The sequence below is a fragment of the Lolium rigidum genome, chromosome 7, assembly GCF_022539505.1.
Source record: "Lolium rigidum isolate FL_2022 chromosome 7, APGP_CSIRO_Lrig_0.1, whole genome shotgun sequence".
Taxonomy (NCBI): domain Eukaryota; kingdom Viridiplantae; phylum Streptophyta; class Magnoliopsida; order Poales; family Poaceae; genus Lolium; species Lolium rigidum.
The window spans coordinates 110142281-110165069 of NC_061514.1; the positions used below are offsets into that span (position 1 = coordinate 110142281).

A 22789-nucleotide genomic window follows, 5' to 3' on the forward strand; every position below is an offset into this window, starting at 1 on the left:
GAAACCCTCGAAATAAGGGGTGGCGATGCGCCTGGTTTGTGTTTTTTGTGAACGTGATTGTCCTCGATTTCAATAACCCTAGGTACATATTTATAGTCCAAAGGACTTTCTAATCCGGAAGTACACCTAACCGTGTACGAGCCAAACTCTATCTTTAAGTCTAAAAACGATCTAATAGTATACAGATACACGGGCAATTTAGCCCAAACTCTCGTGCAAGGCCGCTTCAGAGATCCTCCACGCGTATATCCTTCAAACCCATCTCAATTACGGCCCATCTCCTGATTTGGCCAAAATCTGGTGATAACAACACCATGTATAGATAGCAGCACACCAACATCGTTGATATCTATTAACACTTTGCTATTCATTAATGAAGCTATGTATCAGATACTTGCCATGTTAAACTGATTATGGATGCATATAGCAAAGTTCTTGTCAAAGTCTTTTATCGTCTCTGCACTGCGTTTGAGTTCTTTGAGGACAAAAAACGAGCTAAGCTTGGGGGAGTTGATACATCTCAAATGTATCTATTTTTCCAAGCATTTTGCTCAAGGATTTGCTCCGGAATCTCACCATATTTGGATAAAACAGCTGAATCTGACGATGTTTTTAGCAAAAGTCTTCTTTCTATCTGTTTTTACATGAAATAAAACCGGGGAAAAATACCACAGAAGTTTTTCACCAAAAGATGGGCCTTGGAATCACACTAGAGGAGCCACGAGGACCGGTGGCGCGCTCTATGCCAGTGGGCGCACCACTAGGGCCCGTTTGGTCCTCGAGCGTCGTCTCGCCTCCTCCCTTCGCGTGTTGCCTTATATACCCTAAAAACCTACCCTGCTAGAAGCATGATGCTTTTCGCCAAACAGAGCGCCGCCAAGACCACGATCTCCGTTTCGGGGGTCAGATTGATCACGCTCTCCACCTCGGAGAGGGGGATTTCGAGGGCTTCTTCACCATGACCGCCACCAACGTCATCACCAACAACCATGTGCTCACTATCCATCATCATCAGTGAGTAGTTCTCTATATGCCTAAGAGGTGAATGGGGTTTGGATGAGATTGATCATGTAATCATCCATATGTATCGATTTTTGAGGTGTTTGTCTTGAGGATATTCATGTAGAGTGTTGGTACACCTTTGCTATGTTTAATGCTTGTTACTAGGGCGAAGTGACACTATTTTAGTACTGAACCTATATTGCTCTATCATATATATGAGGTTGGTATTTATCTGCAAGGTCTATTGCTTATTATTATGTTGAACATGCGAATCCCTAAAGTGACAATTAGGAAAAAACAAGGGGAATATGCGATAGTTGGAGGATATTGTGTGTTCATGAAACTTAATGCTTTGTTGGACTATTTGAAAGGATAGACCTTAATTGCATGTAGTTCCAAGTTGGCCCCGGTAAAATGGGCAGGCAGGATAAAAGATGTTATCCAAATACTTTTTGTTAGTATGCATAGCTATATTTGCATCACACACCTACAGACAACTGAATTAGAGATGAATGCTATGTTATTAGGATTACATTATATGATTAATATCATTCATGCAACACCCCGCTATCACGTCATGCCTACGCCTTTAGCCACTGAAAGTTACATATCACTACTTTCAGTGAAAACTAGAAATTTGTTGTTGTTGTTTACTACTTGTTCCACTACTTCCAATCAACTGATATAAATCACCACTTGCTTTGTGAGTTTATTGATATATAAGTATGGTTGAGAGTGACGTATCAATTGTTATAGTCTTATTGGTATTCTTGTGTTCCCCTTGAGTCGAACTATAAATTTGGGTACCACTTCCCATCGAAGATTTCAGCGATCCACTATACTTGTGGGCATCAGGGTGGACTACTCCCTCTTCGCAGGAACTTCTCTGTTTCATGTATTTCGTGTTTCATCGCTTTTGTGGGTATACATAATTGGTATAGACACGATGTGGCGACATACTAGTGAACCAGATTGGCCCACCAAAGATGAAGTCGGAAGACCCATCAGGATGCCCATCTACCAAGGTCAAGACGAAGGCCCAACTAGCTAGGCATGTGATGCCCAGAAGTATAGGAGATCTCTGAAATCTTCGATGAGAAGTATTACCCAAGTTTATAGTTTGACTCAAGGGGAAACACAAGAATACCAAGCCTTTTGCAGTTGAGGCGTCACTCTCAACCACACATGTGTATCAATATTCTCAAAAGCAAGTTGTGATTGGAGCAGTTGATACAAAGAAGTGAAAAGTAATCGCAGGTTTCCAGTTTTCACACAAATTAATAACTTGTGAATTTAGAGACTAAAAGTGTAGGCATGAGGTGATAGCGGGGTGTTGCATGGATACGGTTGATCATATAATGAGATATTAATAACTTGGGTTCATCTCTAAGTTTGTTGTGTGTAGGTATGTGCCCAAGGTATAGTTACGCGCACTAACTAAGAGAATTTGCACAACATATATTGTCCTACCTGACCATTTCACCCAGGCCAACTTGGAACTACAATCAATTATGGTCTAACTTTTCAAATAGATCGGAGCAATGCATTAACACTATAAACACATAATATCCTCAAACTACTACATATCCCCCTTGTTTTCCCTAACTGTTACTTCAGGGTTCACATGCAACATAATAACAATAGAAAATAATTTTTGTAGATAAATACCAAACTCAGATATATGATGGGGCAATAGGAATTCAGTACCGAGATCATGTCACTCGCCCTAGTAACAAGCATTAAGCCTAACAAAGTGCATCAACCCCATACAAAAGTATCCTCAAGATGAACCTCCTCAAATATCGCATGATCAATCTCATCTAATCCCCATCCACCTCACAAGCCTATAGGGGACTAGTGATACATGGTGATGGATAAGAAGCACATGGTTGATGGAGATGTTGTTGATTAAGACAAAAAAAATATGGCATCCGGGATCAGTTTTGAGTTTGCATCCGTGTAGAAAAGTATGGCACCCGGGTAGAATTACCATACTTAGTTTTTTTTATCATACTTAGTACTGAGAGGATAAAAAGGGTGAGTATGGCACACGGCCTCAGTTAAGGCATAAAAAGCGGAAATTTAATTCGGCTCCTAGGTGCATATGCTCCCTCTACAATTTTTTTTTCGAAATGTCGAAAATTTTTGACAATTTTTTTATGTACATCTCTACTAAATATGTGCGTTCGTCAAGTTTCGCGGGGAACTAATATTTTGTGTGGTCTATGTAAGAAATAGAAAATTTATCTTCTGAAAAGCCTTATTTTTAGCATTGAATTTTATCTTTTTTACACATGTCACACGATAAGTCGATTTTTCATAAAACGACTTATGAGCGCATAGCACGTGAAAAGGTACATGCGAATTTTTCGTTCCAATTTTAAAAATAAATTCAAAATATATGTAAATGCATTTCAAAATAGAGGTATCAAAACACCACTCTAAAATAAAGACACTCTTCTTACACGAATGGGCCTCGTTCAGACGGTCCAACTACAAGTCCAGTAGTCGAATCCTGTTTCTCTCCAAAACGCAGTAAAACCCATCCTCGGTACAAAACCCTCTTCTCGCCGCCGCCGCCGCCCTTCGCCGGCGAAGTCCGTAGAACCCCGAGATCTCTACAGACCCTTCTCTTCATGGCTTTCCTTCTGCGGCGAGGCGCCGCAGTTGCCGCCCGCTCCCTGCGTGCCGCCGCCGCCTCCTCCGCTTCCACCCCCATCCACCTCCTACGGACCGCCGGATCCCTTGGCGCCGCAAGAGAGCTGCCCACCACGCAGCTTTTCCTTCTCGAGACCCGCAGAGGCTTCGCGAAGGGGAAGAAATCGAGTGAGTTGCCGCACCCGCCCTCCCCAATTTACTCGCTTTTTTGCTTGTTCCTTAGATGCTATTTTCTCGACTGCATAATCCCCCAAATTGGTTAGTGCAATTACTTTGTGGGGGTGGATCATGATATGGATGTAATCCAAGAATTGATTTTTTTTTGTTTGTTGCTGCTTGCCTAGAGAATGATAGTCGAGGTGATACGGTTGAATCCGCCGCTCCTGATATTGGACCGACTGTCAAATCGGCCGCGACCGCACAAATGGAGACTGCGGTCGTCGCGTTGTCGCGAGAGCTGAGTAAACTGCGGACAGGGAGAGCTTCTCCTGGTATAATTATGATCTGCTGTTATTGTTTCTATTGGTCCATGCTGTTGTCTTCTACAGATGCTATAACCAACGTCTCTGCAGGTATGCTTGACCACATCATGGTGGAAACTGCGGATGTTAAAGTTGGATTGAATCGTATCTCTGTTGTTTCTGTCCTAGATTCGCATACACTTTCAGTGATGCCCTATGATCCTAGTGTAAGAACCTTTCTTCCCTTGTACATATAGTAATTTTCGTAAGTTGGTACATTTTGATATCACTTTGGTGCTTTCCATATAGGAGCCTTTAATGTCATAGTTTCGTGTAAATGTGTATGCTTTGGTGTTTGAGATAAAAATGTGTATGATTTATCTGGTCCTAAACCTTAACGATGAATTATTTATAACACGCTGTTCACCATGTTAATGAATCCGACAGTAGGTCATACCAGATTTAGTTAGCACTTAGCACAGAAAGATAGCAGATGCTATATTCTAGTACTGAAATTCTAAGAGCACTCGCAACGTTGTTTAATCCTGTACACTCCAAAGCATCAAAATAATAGGTGTTACAACACGTAAGACAGCTGAATCAATTATAGTTTAACAGCAGAAATGGAAATATGCTCCGCTATGTTCCAATATCTAGCAACTGCTATGCTCAAATTCTCTATTTCTGGATGCTACATCAATGAAATGATACCCGCTACAGCTATCGCAAGCATTACAATGCTATTTGGTACCTTGCTGTTCAGCACTGAAACTTTTCTGCTACTGATTCTAAATACCTGCTGTACAGACAATGAAGTCAATTGAGAATGCAATTGTATCATCTCCATTGGGCATCAATCCAACACCTGACGGCAATAGGATTATTGCACCTGTCCCTCCGTAAGCGTTAATGTTGCTGTTATTGCTTGTGTGCTCAAATTGTTTATCGTAGTTCTGTACTTATCCATAGTGTTAATGTTTCTGTTATTGCTTATGTGCCCCTATTGTTTATTGTAGCTAGCTCTGTACTTATATGCAAGTGATTTAAGAGTTACTTTCTGGGTCAACTACTGTCCACAGACTTGCGATATGTTGCATTCGAATGTTTTATCTTTTTTACTATCTGCACTTCACAGTCTTAAGTTTGTTTTCGTTCTTCTAATTTAATTTTTGTGCATGTGCAGATTGACAAAAGAAACTATGCAGGTAAAGATTAACTAAGCTTTGAACTCATTTTTATTCTTGAAACAACTAAAAAGAAATCTGCTGCCTGAATGTAGGCACTGTGTAAGGTTGTTACTAAATCTGCTGAGGATTTCAAGCAAAGTATTAGAAGAGCACGCCAAAAGGTAATTGTACTTTATTTCTTCAATTAAAATGATTGACGTTGTGAAGCCTTAGTTGGACTAGTGGAATGCCCGTGCTTCGCCACGGCTCCCTACCTTATGCCAGTCACAATATTATATGGATCTCTACTTTATGTAGTTTCACAAATATTACAAGTGTAAATGATGCGCAAAAACATTTAAGTACATAAAAATGACCACATAATATTTAAAATATCATAAGATCATATCACATAATTTAGTGTAATAATTATAAAAGGCAACGAGACCGACATATTATTTCTTATATTATTTATTAAATCCATGCTCTCTTGATCGTGAATAACATATGCTCGCACAACATCCTTTATGTTATTTTCAATGTCATTAGCAAGGTACTTGAGTATGTGTATCAAAAATCTCTTTGTCAACTCGTAGCCATCCTGCACAATCAATCTATCGAGTTAGCATGAAGTTTTATTTTCATAAAAATATAAGAATGTGAACATAAAGTAATCCCGGTGCAAATTGGATGAACAAATCATTTATCGCATGAAAGCATAAAAGAAAATACTAAGTAACCAAACATTTTTTTGCAAATAAATGGAAAATATTATTATCTCTTGATCATTAGGATGATAATACTTTTTTTGTAATGATAACCAATGAAAACCACATGTCAGTGCTTGTTGGTATTGGAGTACTGAGAAAAGTCGGACAATCCTGCTTTCTTCCTCACCCAAATTTCCCCAATTTTAATTTTAAAATAACAAACTTTTCCCAATTTCACATTCTCCCGGCACCACCGCATGGGTTACACATGCCGCCTGTGGGCTGTGGCCACACACGCCGCCAAGGTCACTCGCTGCTTGGCGCCCGTCCACGGCTAGCTCTCTCACGTCCATCCCATCCTCCGGCGCTGAGCCACTCACAATCGGCCTCCACACCTCCCGGCGCACGGTTTCGGCTGCCGGCCTCCCTGCCATTCGGCGGACGGTTCAGGATGCCGACCTCCCCGCCCTCCGGAGCTAAACCACTCCTCCATCGCCCGCACGGTTGTTACTCCGCCGTTGAAGAGTTGCCCGTTCTTTCCTTTGGTTCCCACGCGGGCCCACTATTACTATTTTTGGAAATATTCCTTTACCACAAATGGATAGTTTCGTTGACCTGACTATAAGCAAAAACAAGGTCGACCTCGATGTAGTTCTGTCCGAGATAGAATGGGAAATTAATATGGCATGAACCAGAATCATTCAATAGATCAGTTTGAACCGTAAAATTGGTTTATAATACACAAACTTTACCATTCATTTTTCTCCGCTCTTTCCCATTCTCATGGCACAACAAAAAAAATCATATGATAGAAATTTATTTCTGACATTGCCATATTTTTTATATGATACGAAATTAATTTCTGATATTACCCATAAAAAAAGGTAACAAACAAGCAAAACAGATTTTGGGGGATCCAAGATCCATGAATACATCGGTAATAAAAACAGGGAAATACAGAATCCAAAACCAATTATAGAACAAATAAACAGATCGGAGACTTCAGGGGAGAGAAAAAAATATCGGATCTGCAATCTCAATAAATCAAACATCTCAGACTAATTACTTACATAAGCTAAGCAAGATCACCACATGATCTGAACGGTGAAGTATCCAAAGACATGACAGAAGTCAACAAAGCAGTAATAGGTACAGAATTCCAACACGATTTACACATATGGAGATTAAACAAAAGTTTTATTCAGAACAAACCATCCATTGACGTTTGGATCTGAAGCATTTGTTCTTGAGATTCCCTTCAACAAAAAAAATCTGTTTGAACAAGAACGATTGGCTCAATAAATATAATGGAGTATATGAACAAGAATTTTCTCGCAACATGAAGTAGATAAATAAGATGCATGGACCAACGTGAGCCCTCTCCACGTCGAAATTTACATCAGGCTACAATCATGTTCCACGGTCACAGGTTATCATGAATATATCACAGATTCTCGCATATATTAACAAACAAGCAAAACAGATTTTGGGGGATCCAAGATCCATGAATACATCGGTAATAAAAACAGGAAAATACGTAATCCAAAACCAATTATAGAACAAATAAACAGATCGGAGACTTCAGGGGAGAGAAAAAAATATCGGATCCGCAATCTCAATAAATCAAACATCTCGGACTAATTACTTACATAAGCTAAGCAAGATCACCACATGATCCGAACGGTGAAGTATCCAAAGACATGACAGAAGTCAACAAAGCGATAATAGGATCACCACTTCGTATGTCAAAAAACCACGAACGCGGTGCCGTTGGATGGAGGCGTGGCCCGCCGGTTGCCGGCCGAGGCGCTGGGAAACAAAAAGTTTTACAGCAGTCAGGAAAGCAGCATCTAACACTCCTGTACGTGCTAGCAAGCAACATCAATAGCAATTAGCAGCCGCGGCATACACAAGAAAGCACACGCGCTCATTCTGAGAGCCGAAAAAATTCAGTCGCCCCGTTCATCCAAAGAGCTACCGGCGGTCGCGACGTGCACGCACCATGGGAAAGCCGACTCGCACTGCTACACCTTCCAGATTTGCGCCTGGCAGTCCCACCCATCGGTGCGGCGATGCCACGCCACCGAGTCGGAAACGATGGGTTGCCATGATGATATGCGTGTGGTAAATTGAGTCAAACTGTGATAACTCCATCAAGGTAGTTGTTCCTATTAGCAAGATAAGATAAGATAAGATAAGATAAGATGGTTAGCTATTTTTGAGGAGTGCGGACCGGGTGGTTTGAGGGAGGAAATATGAATTGAAGACATGGGGGGTATTATTGTCCATCCTGAAAATGTGACACCAGGCATTCACCAGTTTACTCTTAATAGTAGATGATATGCGTGTGGTAAATTGAGTCAAACTGTGATAACTCCATCAAGGTAGTTGTTCCTATTAGCAAGATAAGATAAGATAAGATAAGATGGTTAGCTATTTTTGAGGAGTGCGGACCGGGTGGTTTGAGGGAGGAAATATGAATTGAAGACATGGGGGTATTATTGTCCATCCTGAAAATGTGACACCAGGCATTCACCAGTTTGCTCTTAATAGTAGATGATACTAAGAGTATCGCTGCATTATCCAGTCAGTCAATCGTCACCGAGTATATATTTTATTTGGAACTTGCATTTACGAAGCAACCTAGAATTTATGAAATTATGATGTAGCTTTCCTGGTACAATATTTGACTATGACTTCTCTCCAAGTGGATAGCGGTTTGTCATCTGTTTAGAGAGAAGGCACTTACCCAAGCTTGATGTTCTATCCTTTGGTCTATTAGTTCAGCTAGACTTAGAAAACAGACAGTACCTTCATTCCATTTTGATTAGTGGGGGATCTATCTTTCCGTCATGTGCAATATTCAGTAATTTCTGAATATGACTTGTCACTTGTCGTAGCATCTCATCCTTGTTGGCCCAGACTCGGCAATACCTTCGCCGGGATGTTCCCTCGATACGACCTGCAACAGGCTTGTAGCCCATCGAGTACTTTCCGACGAACAACATCGAAGACGAACCGGCAAGACGCGCACATACAAGCCACAAGCAAGCAGCTTGATCGATTCTGGTGGATTGCAACACACGCACGAATTAGCAAAACTTGACTAGATTGCTTTCCTAGCTAGCACTTCATGCACGCAACACCAAACACTGGAACGCTATGGATCGCTAGAGGCCCATATCGAGCCTCGTTTTCTTTCTTTTATTTCTCTCTGGGACAAATCGATTACAGTGGTCGTTACACATATATTTATAGCAGCTAATAGCTCCAAGCCTAATTCTTAGGACTCCTACTTTATTAAAAGGTTTTAAAGAGATATTTCCTAAAATTCTCAGTACTAATTATATCTCTTTAAAACCTTTTAATAATGTAGAGTGAAATGTTTGTACGACTGAAGTACAAGCATTCAGTTTGAAATTTCTCATGTGCTCGGTCTTCCTATTACATCATGTTCAGCTTATTCTTTCCTTGTTCCTTCGATCTCAATGCATTGCCCTTGTGTTTCTAGGCACTTGATACGATAAAGAAATCTTCGTCTAGCATGCCAAAGGATGATATAAAGCGACTAGAGAAGGAAGTGAGTAACTCCACGATGTTTTGAAAAGGAATATGTTGCACGGTATTAAATATAATACATGTTATGTTTCCTCCAGGTGGAAGAAATGACTAAGAAGTTCATCAAGTCGGCAGAGGATATGTGCAAGGCTAAGGAGAAGGAAATCTCTGGAAGCTGAACCTGTCCTTCTAGCTGATGTTAATTTTTTTTTTACCTTCCACAACTTCGATGCAAGTGATGTTGAGCCATTGCAGTTCTGCAGTCATATCCCAGATAAAAGTTTTTTTCTCACGCCATTGTAGCTATAGTATGAGCAATTCGAAACAATGTGTTAGCCGACAAGTGTTGGTGATGGAACTTCGATTCTGGTGCAATTTTCATTCAGGGAGTCACGAATTGATGCTGTGAGAATGAAAACTTGTTTGGCATGTTCATTATAGTTTATTATGGCCATTGTGTACTAGAAGTAATCATGTCTTCTTTCTAGCACTTCTGCAATATATCTGTTGTTGGTTGTCACTTGTCAGTACCTACATAATCTCCATGAAAAGTTTCTTGTAATTTACTCGAGCCACTGCAGTTTTGCAGTCATATCCCAGATAACAAGTTTTTTCTCGCGCCATTCTAGCTATACTATTAGCAATTCAAAACAATGAGTTAGCCGGCAATTGTTGGTGATGGAACTTCGATTCTGGTGTAATTTTCATTCAGGGAGTAACGAATTGATGCTGTGAGGATGAAAACTTGTTTGGCATGTTCATTACACTTTATTATATGGCCATAGTTTAGTACAAGTAACTATGTCTTCTTTCTAGCACTTCAATATATCTGTTGTTGGTTGTTAGTACCTACATAATCTCCATGAAAAGTTTGTTTTTGCTTCAGTTTCGAAAGAAGCCACATTCAGAAATGGTTTATAGAGGCGGTAGTGTCATGGAAGTGGTGAACTTCTCAAAGATACTGAGAATTCAGAGTGAAAGTCACTAACAAGCTGGCTAACGCAACTTAGCCAAAAACATCCAGCAAAACTGTACAAACTCCCAGGCCCTGAACCAAAAACATCATGGCAACTCGGCAAAGTCTTCAAGCTGAAGACCATCACACCAACACCACTCCACTCCACGCATCATCACCCGCTCTACTTCGTCCCCTACTCTTTACAGGCACGCTCGCTGCAAACTACCAAGCCTAAACCAGAGCACAGTCCATCTCATCTCACTACCTAGCTAGTCTCCACGCTTGCCGAACACCGCCCTCGTCAGCGCTCTGATGCCACGCACCCACAGCTCCGCCGCCTCCTCACCGCCCTGGCAAACGAAGTGCACCTCCTTCCCCGTCGCCGTCACCACGCGGAACAGCCCCGGCGCGTACGCGTCGTCGCCTCGACGGCCCTTCCTCTGCCGGTACCGCTGGAACGCCGAGCTGCCCCCGACCTCGGCCTCCACGCACATCACGTTGCGCCGGCTCGACCCGCCCCACCGGAGCACGCCGGCAGCGGCGACCATCCGCAGCGACTTGCCGTGCGGCCTCCCGCGCCCTCCCTTGGTGTGCTTCACGACGTGCGCGCCCTGGAGAACGAGCTGCCGACCCAGCTCGTCCATGATCACGTCCTCGGCCTTGTTGAACGACGCCGTGGCCAGCGCGGACCGCGCCAGGGAGAGCGCCGTCTCGCCGTGCGGGGTCACGATGTCGCACCTGGCGCCGTGGGAGATCAGCAGCTCGCACACGGCCGTGTGGCCTTCCCTGGCCGCCAGCATGAGCGGGGTGTAGCCGTCGCCGTCCGGGACGTTGACATCATAGCCCGTGCTCACCAGGTGACGCACCGCTGCGGCGTCGCCACGCCGGGACGCGCAGTGCAGCGCGTAGAAGCCACCGGCCGGCATGCCCTTCTCCAGCGCGAACTCGAGCATCACCTGCTCGAACAGGTCCCTCTTCTTGCTCTGCTGCGCGAGCCCGATGGCCGTCTCGCCACGCTTGTTGCTCAGTTTCACGTTGGCGCCGGCGAAGACGAGGGCACGGAAGGCGTCCACGTTGCCCTCCTTGGCGGCCGCCATTATGGGCGAGAACCCGTCCGTGTCCTGCTCGTCCACGTCCATGCCAGGCTCGGCGAGCAGCACCTCCAACGCAGCAGCATCGCCACAGCGCGCCACGAACATCATCGGCGAGAACACGTTTCGGTCGCTGGACACAGGGATGGTCCCTGACCAGATTGCGCCAAGAACCGCGCGCTCAAAGCCCACCTTCCAGCCACCAGAAGAGGCGACGGAGGCCGCAGACTCGCCGGCCGAGTTCAGCAGCGCAACGTCTGCTCCAGCCGAAACGAGAACCCTGAGGCAGTCTTCCTGCCTGTGGCGCGCGGCCAAGATGGCAGCTACATCACCACCCTCCGCCCTCGCGTTGACGTCGCAGCCATTGTCCATGAGCGTCTGTAATATCTCCGGCTGGCCGAGGCGCGCGGCCATGTGAACCGGCCTGAGCCTGGTGCTCCTGGACGTCTTCACGGGAGCTTCGCAGTCCGCACCACACGCCAGCAGCGTCTCGATGGCGCCGACGCTGCCGCAGAGGACGGCGTGGTGGAGCACCGTCCGGCCAAGGTGCGTGGCGCCCAGCGAGTACCCGTTCTGCAGGAGCATGCGGAGGATGGAACCCGTGGACTCGTAGTACTCCACGGCGCACCAGGCCGCATCGTAGGGCTCGGCGAGTCCGGCGCCGACGCGCAGCTCCTCACCGGTGGCCGCGTCCCAAGACCAAGCTCCCAGTCTCACCCTGGTGTCCCTCTTCACACCAGCCTAGAAAAGTGGCACAACATGGTGTCAAGCGCAATGTGTATGTATGGTCTGCTTGTGTACAATGCAACACTGCATACCTGAAGTAGCTGACGAACTACTGCGACCTGCCGGCTCACGATCGCGGCAAAAAGCGCTGTGCAGTCGACATTGAGATGCAGCGACGGCTTCAGAGAACGCAGAAGCACCCGGGAGGTGGCGTTTGGATCAACCCCACACTGCAAGCAAGAGAATTGGACGAAATTAGCTGCTGCCTAGGACTTTGAAGTTCGCAATTTTTTATAGCCAAATTTAGGTCTAATCTGCAAAATGTTTCAATTAAACACGGAGGAGGAGCATAAGAACTGGGGCAAATGGCAAAAAAATTTGGGTAAGATCCGCCGAAGCGGGTAGCCTTAACCGCAATGTGCTAGAGGAAAGTCCGAAGACCGTTCCCGTCCCTGTCAGGGGAGATGCCAACCGTCTCTCCTTTTTACGAACACGGAGTGGGTGGTGCGCATTCTGCTTATAAACCGGTCGCACTTTGTCTCAAGTAGCGAGGTGGGACTAAAAGGAAGCTCTCTAGTGCAGTAGTGCCCCATGCGCGCACCCCATGTGCTGCTTGCGCGGCTCCCGACGGCCCAGGCCCAAGCGGAACTGACACCTTATCCAGAAACCATGAGAAACTAGATTCTGCCACCAGTGGCAGCCCAAGCCCAATTTGTGCTAAACAGTTTTTTCCTTGACGATAATATTGAGTCGTTGACATACCTTGACGAGTGTTTCAACCACGTCGACGAAGCCACGAGTGGCGGCGGAGACGAGCGCCTGCACGGCGATGCGCGGGCGGACAAGGTCGGAGCGCATGAAGATGGCCGCCAGGGAGGCCTGCCCCTGCAGCGCCGCCTCCACGATGGCCTCCTCGCAAGCGGGCTGCGACGCGCCGGCGCGCACCAGCAGCTCCGCCACCTCCGCGTGCCCCTCCCTCGCAGCGGCCGTCGTCGGGTACCCGCGGAACACCTTCCCGTTCACGTCCGCCCCCTTGGCCTGCACGCAGCGAAATGAACAATCAGAAAACGTGAAAACAAATGTCTAATGAAATTGATGATCTTATCATGATGGAGCTAAAAACTGTCCACAACGGGCACATGAATTCATGAAATAAAGATGCGCATCCGGTTTAATTTCGCTTTCACCGCACAGTGGTTAGAAGGTACGATGGACCAGGAACGATGACCATTGTCCATCGGGACTCGGAACACCATAGCTGGCCTGGCCGAGCAGGCGACGTCGCTGTTTTACTACTATGTCTAGTCGCGTCGGTGATCGATGCCTGCGTGTGACACCATTGGACTGGGCACGAGAGAGTATCTAGTGCTACCACCCCTTTAGGTGGTACCGTGCTACCGTACAAGAAAACGTATTTTATACGTGTCAAAAAATTATACGAAAAATTGTGAGGACTCATGAAGCATGTCCCTACAACATCCCAAAATTTCATATCCAAAATCGACATGGACACTGAGAAACAAAAAAGAGAAAATCAGCATGAATAGTGTCACTGATTTTCTCTTTTTTGTTTCTCAATGTCCATGTCGATTTTGGATATGAAATTTTGGAATGTTGTAGGGACATGCTTCATGAGCACTCACAATTTTTCGTATAATTTTTTAACACGTATAAAATACGTTTTCTTGTACGGTAGCACGGTACCACCTAAAGGGGTGGTAGCACTAGATACTCCGGTGGCACTGTGCCCGGACTCATTTATGCAAGAGACAGAAGGGGGCCTCCTACTGGCAAGAGGGAATCTGGTCAACATTCCGCAGGCGATGGCGTCGCTATCCATCATCGAGATATGAAATCTTTTATGTCTGTGCCTTGGCTTCATATCAGCGTCAGCTCAATGTTGCAGCAATGTAGCGGGCGCGTTGCGGCATGAGGCAGCAGTAGCTAGAAAGATGACCCCAGCTGGTGGAAAATACCCGGCATTTTAGTTTCTTTCTGTTAAAGATTTCAGCTTGCACATTTGGTCCGGTAGAATTTTAATTTATCACAGGCACTAGTGCTTCACCGTTTCTTTACCGTGTGTTTGTACAAATCGAACAAAATGAATGCATGAACAATGGTGCCGTCCAGCTAGTACGGTGCCATCAAAGTCACACCAGCCCCGTATATATTCTGCAGTTTAACCATCCCTTCGCACGCTGTAACAACAAGATATATGCACCAGGAACTCGCCATTTTCCGGCATTGGCATATCGCACCTATGTAAATACATTGCACTGGGGAGCCAGCGCCGCGCACAGTGATGTTCTAAACAGTAGATGGTCTCCCCATGTCACCATCAATTATCCCACTGGGGAGCCAGCGCCGCGCACAGTGGAAAGCCACACGCACCAGGAAGTAGGAGGCAGACGCCGAGCGCGCGGCAATGGCACGGAAAGGACAGGGAAAGGACGGTGCCGGGCCACGGCTGTGCATGGGCGCCAAGCGCCTGTAGCTGGCTCGCCGAGCTGCAGGGTGTACAGCTGGGCGGCGGCAGAGGGGGCAGGCAGGTCGTGGGCTACGAGACAAGGAAGACGACAGGATAGTACGTGGGTGAGCTCCGTACCAGTAGCCCAACGCTACCTCCCTCCTGAGGTGGCAATGCAGACGCGGCGCGATGCGATCACGCATGTGAATGTGATGCAAATGCACGGGGACAGGTTTCTGCATGTGACACATGCGTTTAGCGCCTTTAATGGCGAGGCCCTCGGCTCTGCCTAGTTGCTTGCCGGGTACTCGGGGCTGGGGGAGGCGGTTTCACGGCGCGAAGAAAATTAACTTGTGTAGATGGCAGATGCATATCTATCTCATGCTCCTCCGAGCATGAAACCGGCAACTGTCGCCATTGCAGGCAGAAGCAATGACGGCTACTCTGTATGACTGTTTACAGGGCCTCTGTATGACTGTTTACAGGGCCTGGTTATCGTTTCATGGCAAGCTGAGATGGTGCAAAAGGTACAGCACGCACGGACGCGTCCCCGTTCCATGCTACCGAGCATGGACGGAGGGCTCCCAGCAGGCTAGATGCTGCAGCTCCCGTTCTGGGACAAGGGCCACGGCCATGGGGCGATGGGCATTCATTGCCCTATGGCAGAGATCAGGGTACATGCGCCGTGCGGTTTGCCTGCGGGCAAAAATTGCTTGACCCGGTGCATGCTCGGCCCCGGCCCATGGCCTGAGCAACCTACTCCTCCCCTGCCGCGGCCACTCCCATTCAATGGCATGGCGCGTCGGCCGCCCCATCACACCGGCGGATCACCCGGACTGCCTGCACGTCTGCACGCCACCATGCGCAGCGCAGGTCCCAGCTCCTGCTAAACACGGTTACTTCATAGTAGAACGATGTTACTTTGACACGTGATGCCGGCAAGCCGGTGGCGTTGTGATTAGGCCCAGGTGGCAACCAAATGCCAAGGCAAAAGTACCATCAGGATCCACCAAATCTGAGGGTTACTGGAGTGTACACTACACAATATACCAAACAACACGGACGTAGGATGGACTCGACTCATGTGGTCTGCGAGATCGAAGAGGGGACGGGGCGACCCTGAGGAGAGGAGGTCACGTGATCTTTAACCCCGACCGCGCTCACGAGGGGAATATATTGGGCTCGGCCAAAGTGTTGAGCTGTGCCTGTTACTGGTGCTTGGTTAGTGTACACTTTAATTAGTGCAGTGTACTACCAGTGCTTTCTACAGATTCATTATGTTATGGGCTGCAGTAAACAAACCAAGGGCTGGGGGTCAGGGTTAAAGTCAAACCCATCTACCCTTGTCCCCCTCTAAAATACTCCATTCTCACTTCTAAGCAGCGGTATACAGTATACTACTCCTAGATTGCATCAGCGTGAGCTACCACAAGACCTTGCAGGAGTAGAAGCAGCTACCAGCGCACCACTTTGTACCGCCGAACAGTAGTAATACTGGAAGATACTTTTGAGGCGCAATGTACTGTTGTACTCTAATTAAAATGCCCGTATGTATGTATGTACAATAAGTATGTACGCTGTACACAGTACAGGCCTACACGTATGTCCAGGACAGTGAAGGCGTGTCCAAGAAGCTTCCCAGCGTAAGCTCTCCATGTCTCCATTACCGCACGATTTTCTATCGTGGCTAGGGAACAAAAATCTGTCCGTACGTACGCGCATTAAAGAGGAGCTGCAAACGCAAACGAAAACGCAAAGCGCGCGTGGTCCCCGTTGCAGCCATGCGGGGCTGGTACTTGGCTTGGCAGCCCCTCTTCCAGAAACCGATTTGCGAGGAAACGGAGTGAAGGCTGGTGAGGGAACACATGATTGGGTTCCGAACTGTATGCCAAATATCTCATGATGGCTTCGTCCTTGCGTCTAATCCTTGTGTTATGGAGAAGGACAGGAGGTGGCCGTAGGGAGTGATTAGCGCGCCGGAGGGGCCGGCCAAGTGCGTATTCAGAGGGGAGGATTGGCATGCGTTCCCCACTTTTTAACATAACTAAAATGAGGACAGGATTTGTCCAACGCGTGCTTTTAAACAGTACACTTAACTATGATGGGCGCGAGGAATGGTACTTCTCGTTTCGCATGGAAGTAGATAGCCTTCTTCTATCTACCCCAGGGACTAGAGATGAGATACAGATGTGTTGTCTTCTGTACTTTCAGAGTTGGCAGCGCCCGCTGAGACCGTTCGAAAAATGTTGTGCAAAATCTGTACTAGCTCGGTAAAGGTAAAGCGACGGCTACGGGAGGAAATGGAGCTATGGCTATGCCTATGCCCTATAGCGCTTCAAATTTGAAGCAGCGCGAGCGCTCGATGCTTCCCCAAATCGGTACAATTTGTCAACGGAAAAAAGTTCAGGCTGAGCTCAAATTCATGGCTGAACGCAGAGCAGAACATGGCGAAAAGCACGGCTATGCTTTCCAAACCGACCAGCGAACGGGAGCACCGGACGTTCCAAGAGCAGAGCAAGCTGCGAAAAATGGCAGTAAAAGCAGAGCAGGGCGGGGGCGGGAGCAGGAGCAGAGGGCACTCACGAGCAGCGCGCGGACGAGCGCGACGTCGCCGTTGCCGGCGGCGAGGAAGAGCGGGGAGACGTCGGCGCGGATCTCCTCGCGGGAGGCGCGCAGCTCGGCGGCGGCGCCCTCCCGCAGCGCCGCCTCCGCCACGCGCCGGGCGTCGAGCCACACCACGCCGGCGTAGTTCACGTCCGCGCGCCCGGACGCGAGCAGCTCCCCGGCCTCCCGCGCGTCGCCGCGCGCGACGGCCTCCACGAGCCGCTGCGACGCCCCGCCCGCGTCGCCCAGCTCCTCCGCCACCGGCCACACCTGCCGGCCGCCGGCGATCGCCGCCGGGCGCAGCAGCACCGCCATTATATTCCGGAAGCTTCGATCTCCTCAAGTGACGGCGGCGGCGTTCCCCCGCGTATCGAACTTACTCTCTCTCTGCTTCGATCTCTCCGTGTGTGGGACACTTGAAACGGGAGGGCGCGCCGGTACCTCGGCAAGGCGTGATTTATAGCGGCCTCTGGACACGGGCGGTGAATGGGGGTAAAGTTACGGCGTGGTAAACTGGTGTGTGGGGTCTGCGTGTAAGTCTAACGCTCGGCTTGTGCCGGTGGCGTGGAGCCGTGAGCCCCGCTGCCCGACGAGCTGTATGTTGGGGTGTGAGCCGCCATGAATTCTGCAGGCTCGACGCGCCGCTTGATTCCGGCTTCGGCCCGGAAGCCACTTTGCGGCGATTTACATAAAATAACCCTTTTATAAAACTATAGTACAGACTGACCCTCCAGGCAAACTATTTCACTCATCTATCCCTTTGTGTGGTACCTCTTTCATGGGCGTCACTCCTCACTGTGTGGCGCCTGTGCGGCCGACGCCACTCTTCCATCCGACATGACACCCTCGACGCTGAGGTGTGCTCGACGCTGACATGGCAGGATGTGTTGCGCCGCTCAAAGTGTGGCGCCCGTGGCAAGGGCTCTCCCCCACCCCCCTCAAATCCCTACTCAAATCTGTTGAAATTCGTCAGATTTACCCGTGGAGATCGTTCCCAACCCGTTCCTTGAGGTAATCTCCTCTGTTCCCCTTCTTTTCATCCATTGATTTTGTGTATTTGGTTGAATCTACATGTGAAATCCTAGATGTGGATTTGGTTGATTTTGAGGGTGGATGTGGATTTGGTTGGATGTTAGGGTTGTTGAAGTAGGAGAAATGGTAGTGTGCTAGTTTGTATGGGAAGATTATGTTGATTATGGTAACTAATGAACACATGTCTGTATGTGTTGTTCCCATTATGCTAGGGGGTGGAAAGAATTGTTCATATTCATCATGTGGACAAGGATGCTTTCTTGAAGGGAAACCTAGAGCCGGACCCGGAAGAGGTTGACTTGGTGTTTGACCTTAGCCCTAGCTTTGCCGAGGTGGTAGCACAAGTGATGGTTGAGTTGAATTGGAATGAGCCAAATGATGGTGTTGAGCTAGAGGGAAGGCATAATGTTGGGTTTGGAATGCACACCCGTTGGAAGACAATGTGTATCAACTCCGAGCAACATTGGTCCGTTTACAAGGAGACGGTGGCCGAGTCACAAGACAAGGCTTTGGAGTTGTTTGCAACCAAGACGGTTGATTCTCGTATCGAGCTTGACCTTAACCGGCCCTTCTCCCCCGTTCAAGAGAGGAGTCCACCACCCATGAGCCAAGAAGAAGCCACCCAATCTCCCATTGTCCGATCTCCCATTGCCCAAGAACCTCCGTTGGACAAGGAGTATGACGAGCATGACGATGGTGATGATGGTTTCGAGATGAATGACAACAATGTCGGTGATTTGGATAAATATTTGACGCAAGAGGAGATGGACCACTCCATTCATTATTCCCGATGCTATGCGTCGGACTCGGATGATGATGGACCCGAAGAGGAACTTGATGAGGATGGCTTGACGGCTAAGGAAGCCGAAAGAGCCGAGATCTTCAAGAAGGTAACCGGACGGGATATTCGGATACCATTGTTCTGTGATGTTAGTCTTGCGGATGGAACCGTGGTTGATGGTGGCAAAAGTTTACTTCTTGGAGCTAGGCCAATTTCGAAAAGAGATGCGGATGGTAGGACGGCTATGATCTCTAAAGGGCTAACATTTGATACCTTCTTGGAATTGAAGATATGGTTGAAGGAGTTCTCGATTAAGCATCATCGCTCTTACATCGTTGTTCACTCGGACTTCAAGAAGCGGTACACGCTAAAATGTGTGGATAAAAGGTGCCCATGGGTTGTCCGTGCAAGACCTTTCAAAAAAGGGCCCTCTTGGCACATAACAAGTTGTGTAGCCACTCACATGTGCCGGGGGCCGAAGCTTGATGGCAAGGATGCGCAGCTGGACCACCGGCAACTCACATCCGAGTTCATTGCATACAAGCTCTCGGCGAAGATATCATCACTTCCTATCATGAGCATTAGGTCCGTGCAAGATACGGTGAAATCCCGCTTTGACTACGACGCCAAGTATGGGAAGGCATGGAAGGCCAAACAAGCCGCATTCAAGATGTTGTACGGTGATTGGGAGGAAGCATACAACCGAGTCCCTAGGTTGTTGTTAGCGATGGCCGCAACTAACTCGGGCATGGTGCATGTGGTGGAGCCTTCCGCAACCAAAATGACATTGCATGAAGGTAAAAGAGTGAGGGTATTTCACCGTGCATTTTGGTCATTCTAGCAATGCACGAGGGCATTCGAACATTGTAGGCCGGTCATAGCTGTCGATGGTACCTTCTTGACCGGGCAGTACAAGGGCAGCAATAGCAAATGATGCGAGCAACCGTTTACTACCATTGGCTTTTGCATTGGTAGAGATTGAGAACAATGATAACTGGCAATGGTTTTTCCATATATTGAGGACGAGGGTCATACCACCATCAAAATAAGTGTGTGTCATCTCGGATCGTCATCAAGGAATTCTCAATGCGGTGGAGCTTGACATTCCCGGGCATGCTCCCTTGCACCACCGATGGTGCATGAGGCATTTTTGTGCAAACTTCTACCGGGCATGCAAGAGGAAAGAGTTTTCTGACCTTCTTCAAGATTGTTGCCTCGCTTACTCTGAGCATCGCTTCGCAAACCTATACAACGGCTTGTTGAAGCACAAAGACCTCAACGCGGGTGGTCCACAGTTTCTGCATAGAAACCTTATATTTAACTCGAAGTGGGCAAGAGCTTATGATGAGGATGGGAGGAGATATGGTCAAATGACAAGAAACATGGCCGAGTGCTTCAACAATGTGTTGAAGGGTGTCCGTGCATTGCCCATGACGGCAATAATTCAATACACATTTGAGAAGTTGAATGTCTATTTCCAAAACTACACCGAAGAAACGGAGAAGGAAATTGCTAGGAACTGCGAGTACCCGACGAAGGTTGAAGAGTTCATGGAATTTCAGGCGAGGAAGGCGGAATCCCAAATGGCTAAATGTTATGACAATGTTGACTGGGTTTACCAAGTGAATGAGCCGGGAGGCACCACACAAGGTGGTGTCCAACATGGAGGTCGGGCTTTTCGTGTGTCCCTAAAGACATGTGAATGCACATGTAGGAGGCCCTCTTTGCTTCATTTGGCTTGCTCGCACTTGCTCACAGCGGCACGCACTAGACGTGTGGACTACAATAACCCGCTCACCGTTCGGGAGTCCGAGTTCTCCATCGAAGCCACAAAGAGGACACGGGCTCCAAGGTTTTCTCCCTACTTGGACCAATCACAATGGCCGGAGTATCATGGAGTGCAAGTTTGGCCAGATCCGGAATGGAAGGTTGTGAAACGTGGAAGAAGTAAGAGAAAGAGGTATCACGGAGATATGGATAGATGGGGTCATTCGGGAAACAAGTTATTCCAAGAGGCTCGCGAGCCAACTAATTGTGGATCATGAAATAGTAAGGGGCACAATAAAAGGAAATGTACATCTGGCAAAAAGTCAAAGGGCAATGATGCTAGCACAAGCCAAGCATCAAGTAGCCAACAAGCTTCAAATCAATCTCCAAGCCAACAAACTCCAAGCCATGGAACTCCAAGCCAACAAACTCCTTCGCAACAAGGTCCAAGACAACAAGCTCCAAGCCAACAAGCCCCAAGGCGACAAGCTCCTAGCCAACAAGCTCCTAGCCAACAAGCCCCAAGTCAACAAGCCCCAAGGAGACAAGCTCCTAGCCAACAAGCCCAAAGCCAACAAGCTCCAAACCAACAAGCCCCAAGGAAACAAGCTCCAAGGCAACAAGCCCCAAGGCATCAATCAGAATGGCAACAAGCTCCAAGGCAACCTAGGATTCATGTAGGGCTTAGTAGAGGTCGCCATGGTGGACGTCGGGGTGCTAGTATGCTAGGATACCTAGCGGGGCCTTATCCGTATGTGTCTCCAATATATTAGTTGCATTGTACTTTCTATTTTCCTATTCCGTGACTAACTTGGGTTTTCAATTTTGTTTTCAGGTATGGCAACTCAACCCACCAAGGGGAAGGGGCGTGGGAGGGCAATGAGAAGGAGGAGTCCATTTTGGAGGAGGCTTTGAGGACGATGCGGAAGAGGGAGAAGGAAGAAGTGGCGAGGAAGGAGAAGGAGGGGCATGAGAAGAAGATGGCCGAGCGTGCCCGTATGCAAAGGGAGTATGAGGAATACATATGGTGCGAGAAGAAGAGGAATGAGAAGCTCCAGGCCGAACGGGACCGTCTATGGAGGGAAAAATTCTAGAGGAACTGGCAACTTGCTCAACTAGTGAGGGAGAGGGCCAATATGATGAACCTAGAGGAGGTGGCTAAGGAGGCTGAGCGCATAAAGGAGGAAAGAGCTCAAGCGGAAGCTTCAAAGACGGAGGAGCGCCACCATTTCTTCGACTCGGTGGTTCAGTTGGGTCGTGACATAAGGGGGAAGGAAGAACTGGCGGAAGAATCTAAGAAGAAGAAGGCGAAGGGGAGGGAGCTTTCGCCACGCAGTGATGTCTCTTTGGCTATGTTCATGTTGTCGAACCTTGATGTTGTATGAACCTTGATCTTGTGGAACCTTGATGTCGTCGAACCTTATTGTAATTCGCACCTTCATGTCGTCGAACCATATGTGTTATCTGAACAATTATGATGTCTCATACATGTTGTGTGCAATGTTGTATTGAAAACTATTGAATTAAGTTAGGATTTTTCATGGTTTTAACACAAGTCAACGTGTGGCGCCCTTGACACTGGCGCCACACCGGAGGGGCGCCACACATATCCATTTATATGTCGAAAACATCCAGGGGCTCCGGACGCATAGTCCTTAGCCGTTTTGGCGAGCCTATTTGTGTGGCTCCCGTGGCGTCGGCGCCACATGGTGAAGTGTGGTGCCCATGGCACCGGCGCCACACATATCAATTTATATGTCAAAAACATCCAGGGGCTCCGGATGCTTAGTCCTTAGCCGTTTTGGCGA

General features: G+C 47.7%; 2 protein-coding genes and 1 non-coding gene across 3 annotated transcripts; 1 reads left to right on the plus strand and 2 right to left on the minus strand.

Moving 5' to 3' along the window:
• The first annotated feature begins 3620 nt into the window (after positions 1-3620).
• On the plus strand, positions 3621-9916 carry LOC124676205 (ribosome-recycling factor-like). The gene is made up of 8 exons (XM_047212276.1): positions 3621-3828; positions 4005-4151; positions 4233-4348; positions 4929-5020; positions 5305-5326; positions 5401-5469; positions 9509-9577; positions 9654-9916. The coding sequence occupies exons 1-8, from the start codon at positions 3639-3641 to the stop codon at positions 9732-9734; spliced, it is 786 nt and encodes a 261-aa protein (XP_047068232.1). The 5' UTR covers positions 3621-3638; the 3' UTR covers positions 9735-9916.
• A 596-nt stretch (positions 9917-10512) lies between these two features.
• On the minus strand, positions 10513-17716 carry LOC124676204 (ankyrin-3-like). Its single transcript, XM_047212274.1, has 4 exons — positions 17381-17716; positions 13093-13368; positions 12423-12560; positions 10513-12345 (listed from the first exon to the last, which is right to left on the minus strand). The coding sequence occupies exons 1-4, from the start codon at positions 17714-17716 to the stop codon at positions 10783-10785; spliced, it is 2313 nt and encodes a 770-aa protein (XP_047068230.1). The 3' UTR covers positions 10513-10782.
• Positions 12701-12824, minus strand: LOC124679975. Its single transcript, XR_006995383.1, has one exon. It is a non-coding gene; the product is annotated as a U6atac minor spliceosomal RNA (small nuclear RNA).
• Positions 17717-22789: the final 5073 nt, after the last annotated feature.

Coding starts and splice junctions, on each gene's coding strand:
- LOC124676204 (XM_047212274.1), bottom strand. CDS start 17,716: ATGGCGGTGCTGCTGCGCCCGGCGGCGATCGCCGGCGGCCGGCAGGTG. Junction 13,369..17,380: donor CGCTCGTCCGCGCGCTGCTC/GTGAGTGCCCTC, acceptor CGCTGCGTGCAG/GCCAAGGGGGCGGACGTGAA. Junction 12,561..13,092: donor TGGTTGAAACACTCGTCAAG/GTATGTCAACGA, acceptor TCTTGCTTGCAG/TGTGGGGTTGATCCAAACGC.
- LOC124676205 (XM_047212276.1), top strand. CDS start 3,639: ATGGCTTTCCTTCTGCGGCGAGGCGCCGCAGTTGCCGCCCGCTCCCTG. Junction 5,327..5,400: donor TGACAAAAGAAACTATGCAG/GTAAAGATTAAC, acceptor GCCTGAATGTAG/GCACTGTGTAAGGTTGTTAC. Junction 9,578..9,653: donor TAAAGCGACTAGAGAAGGAA/GTGAGTAACTCC, acceptor TGTTTCCTCCAG/GTGGAAGAAATGACTAAGAA.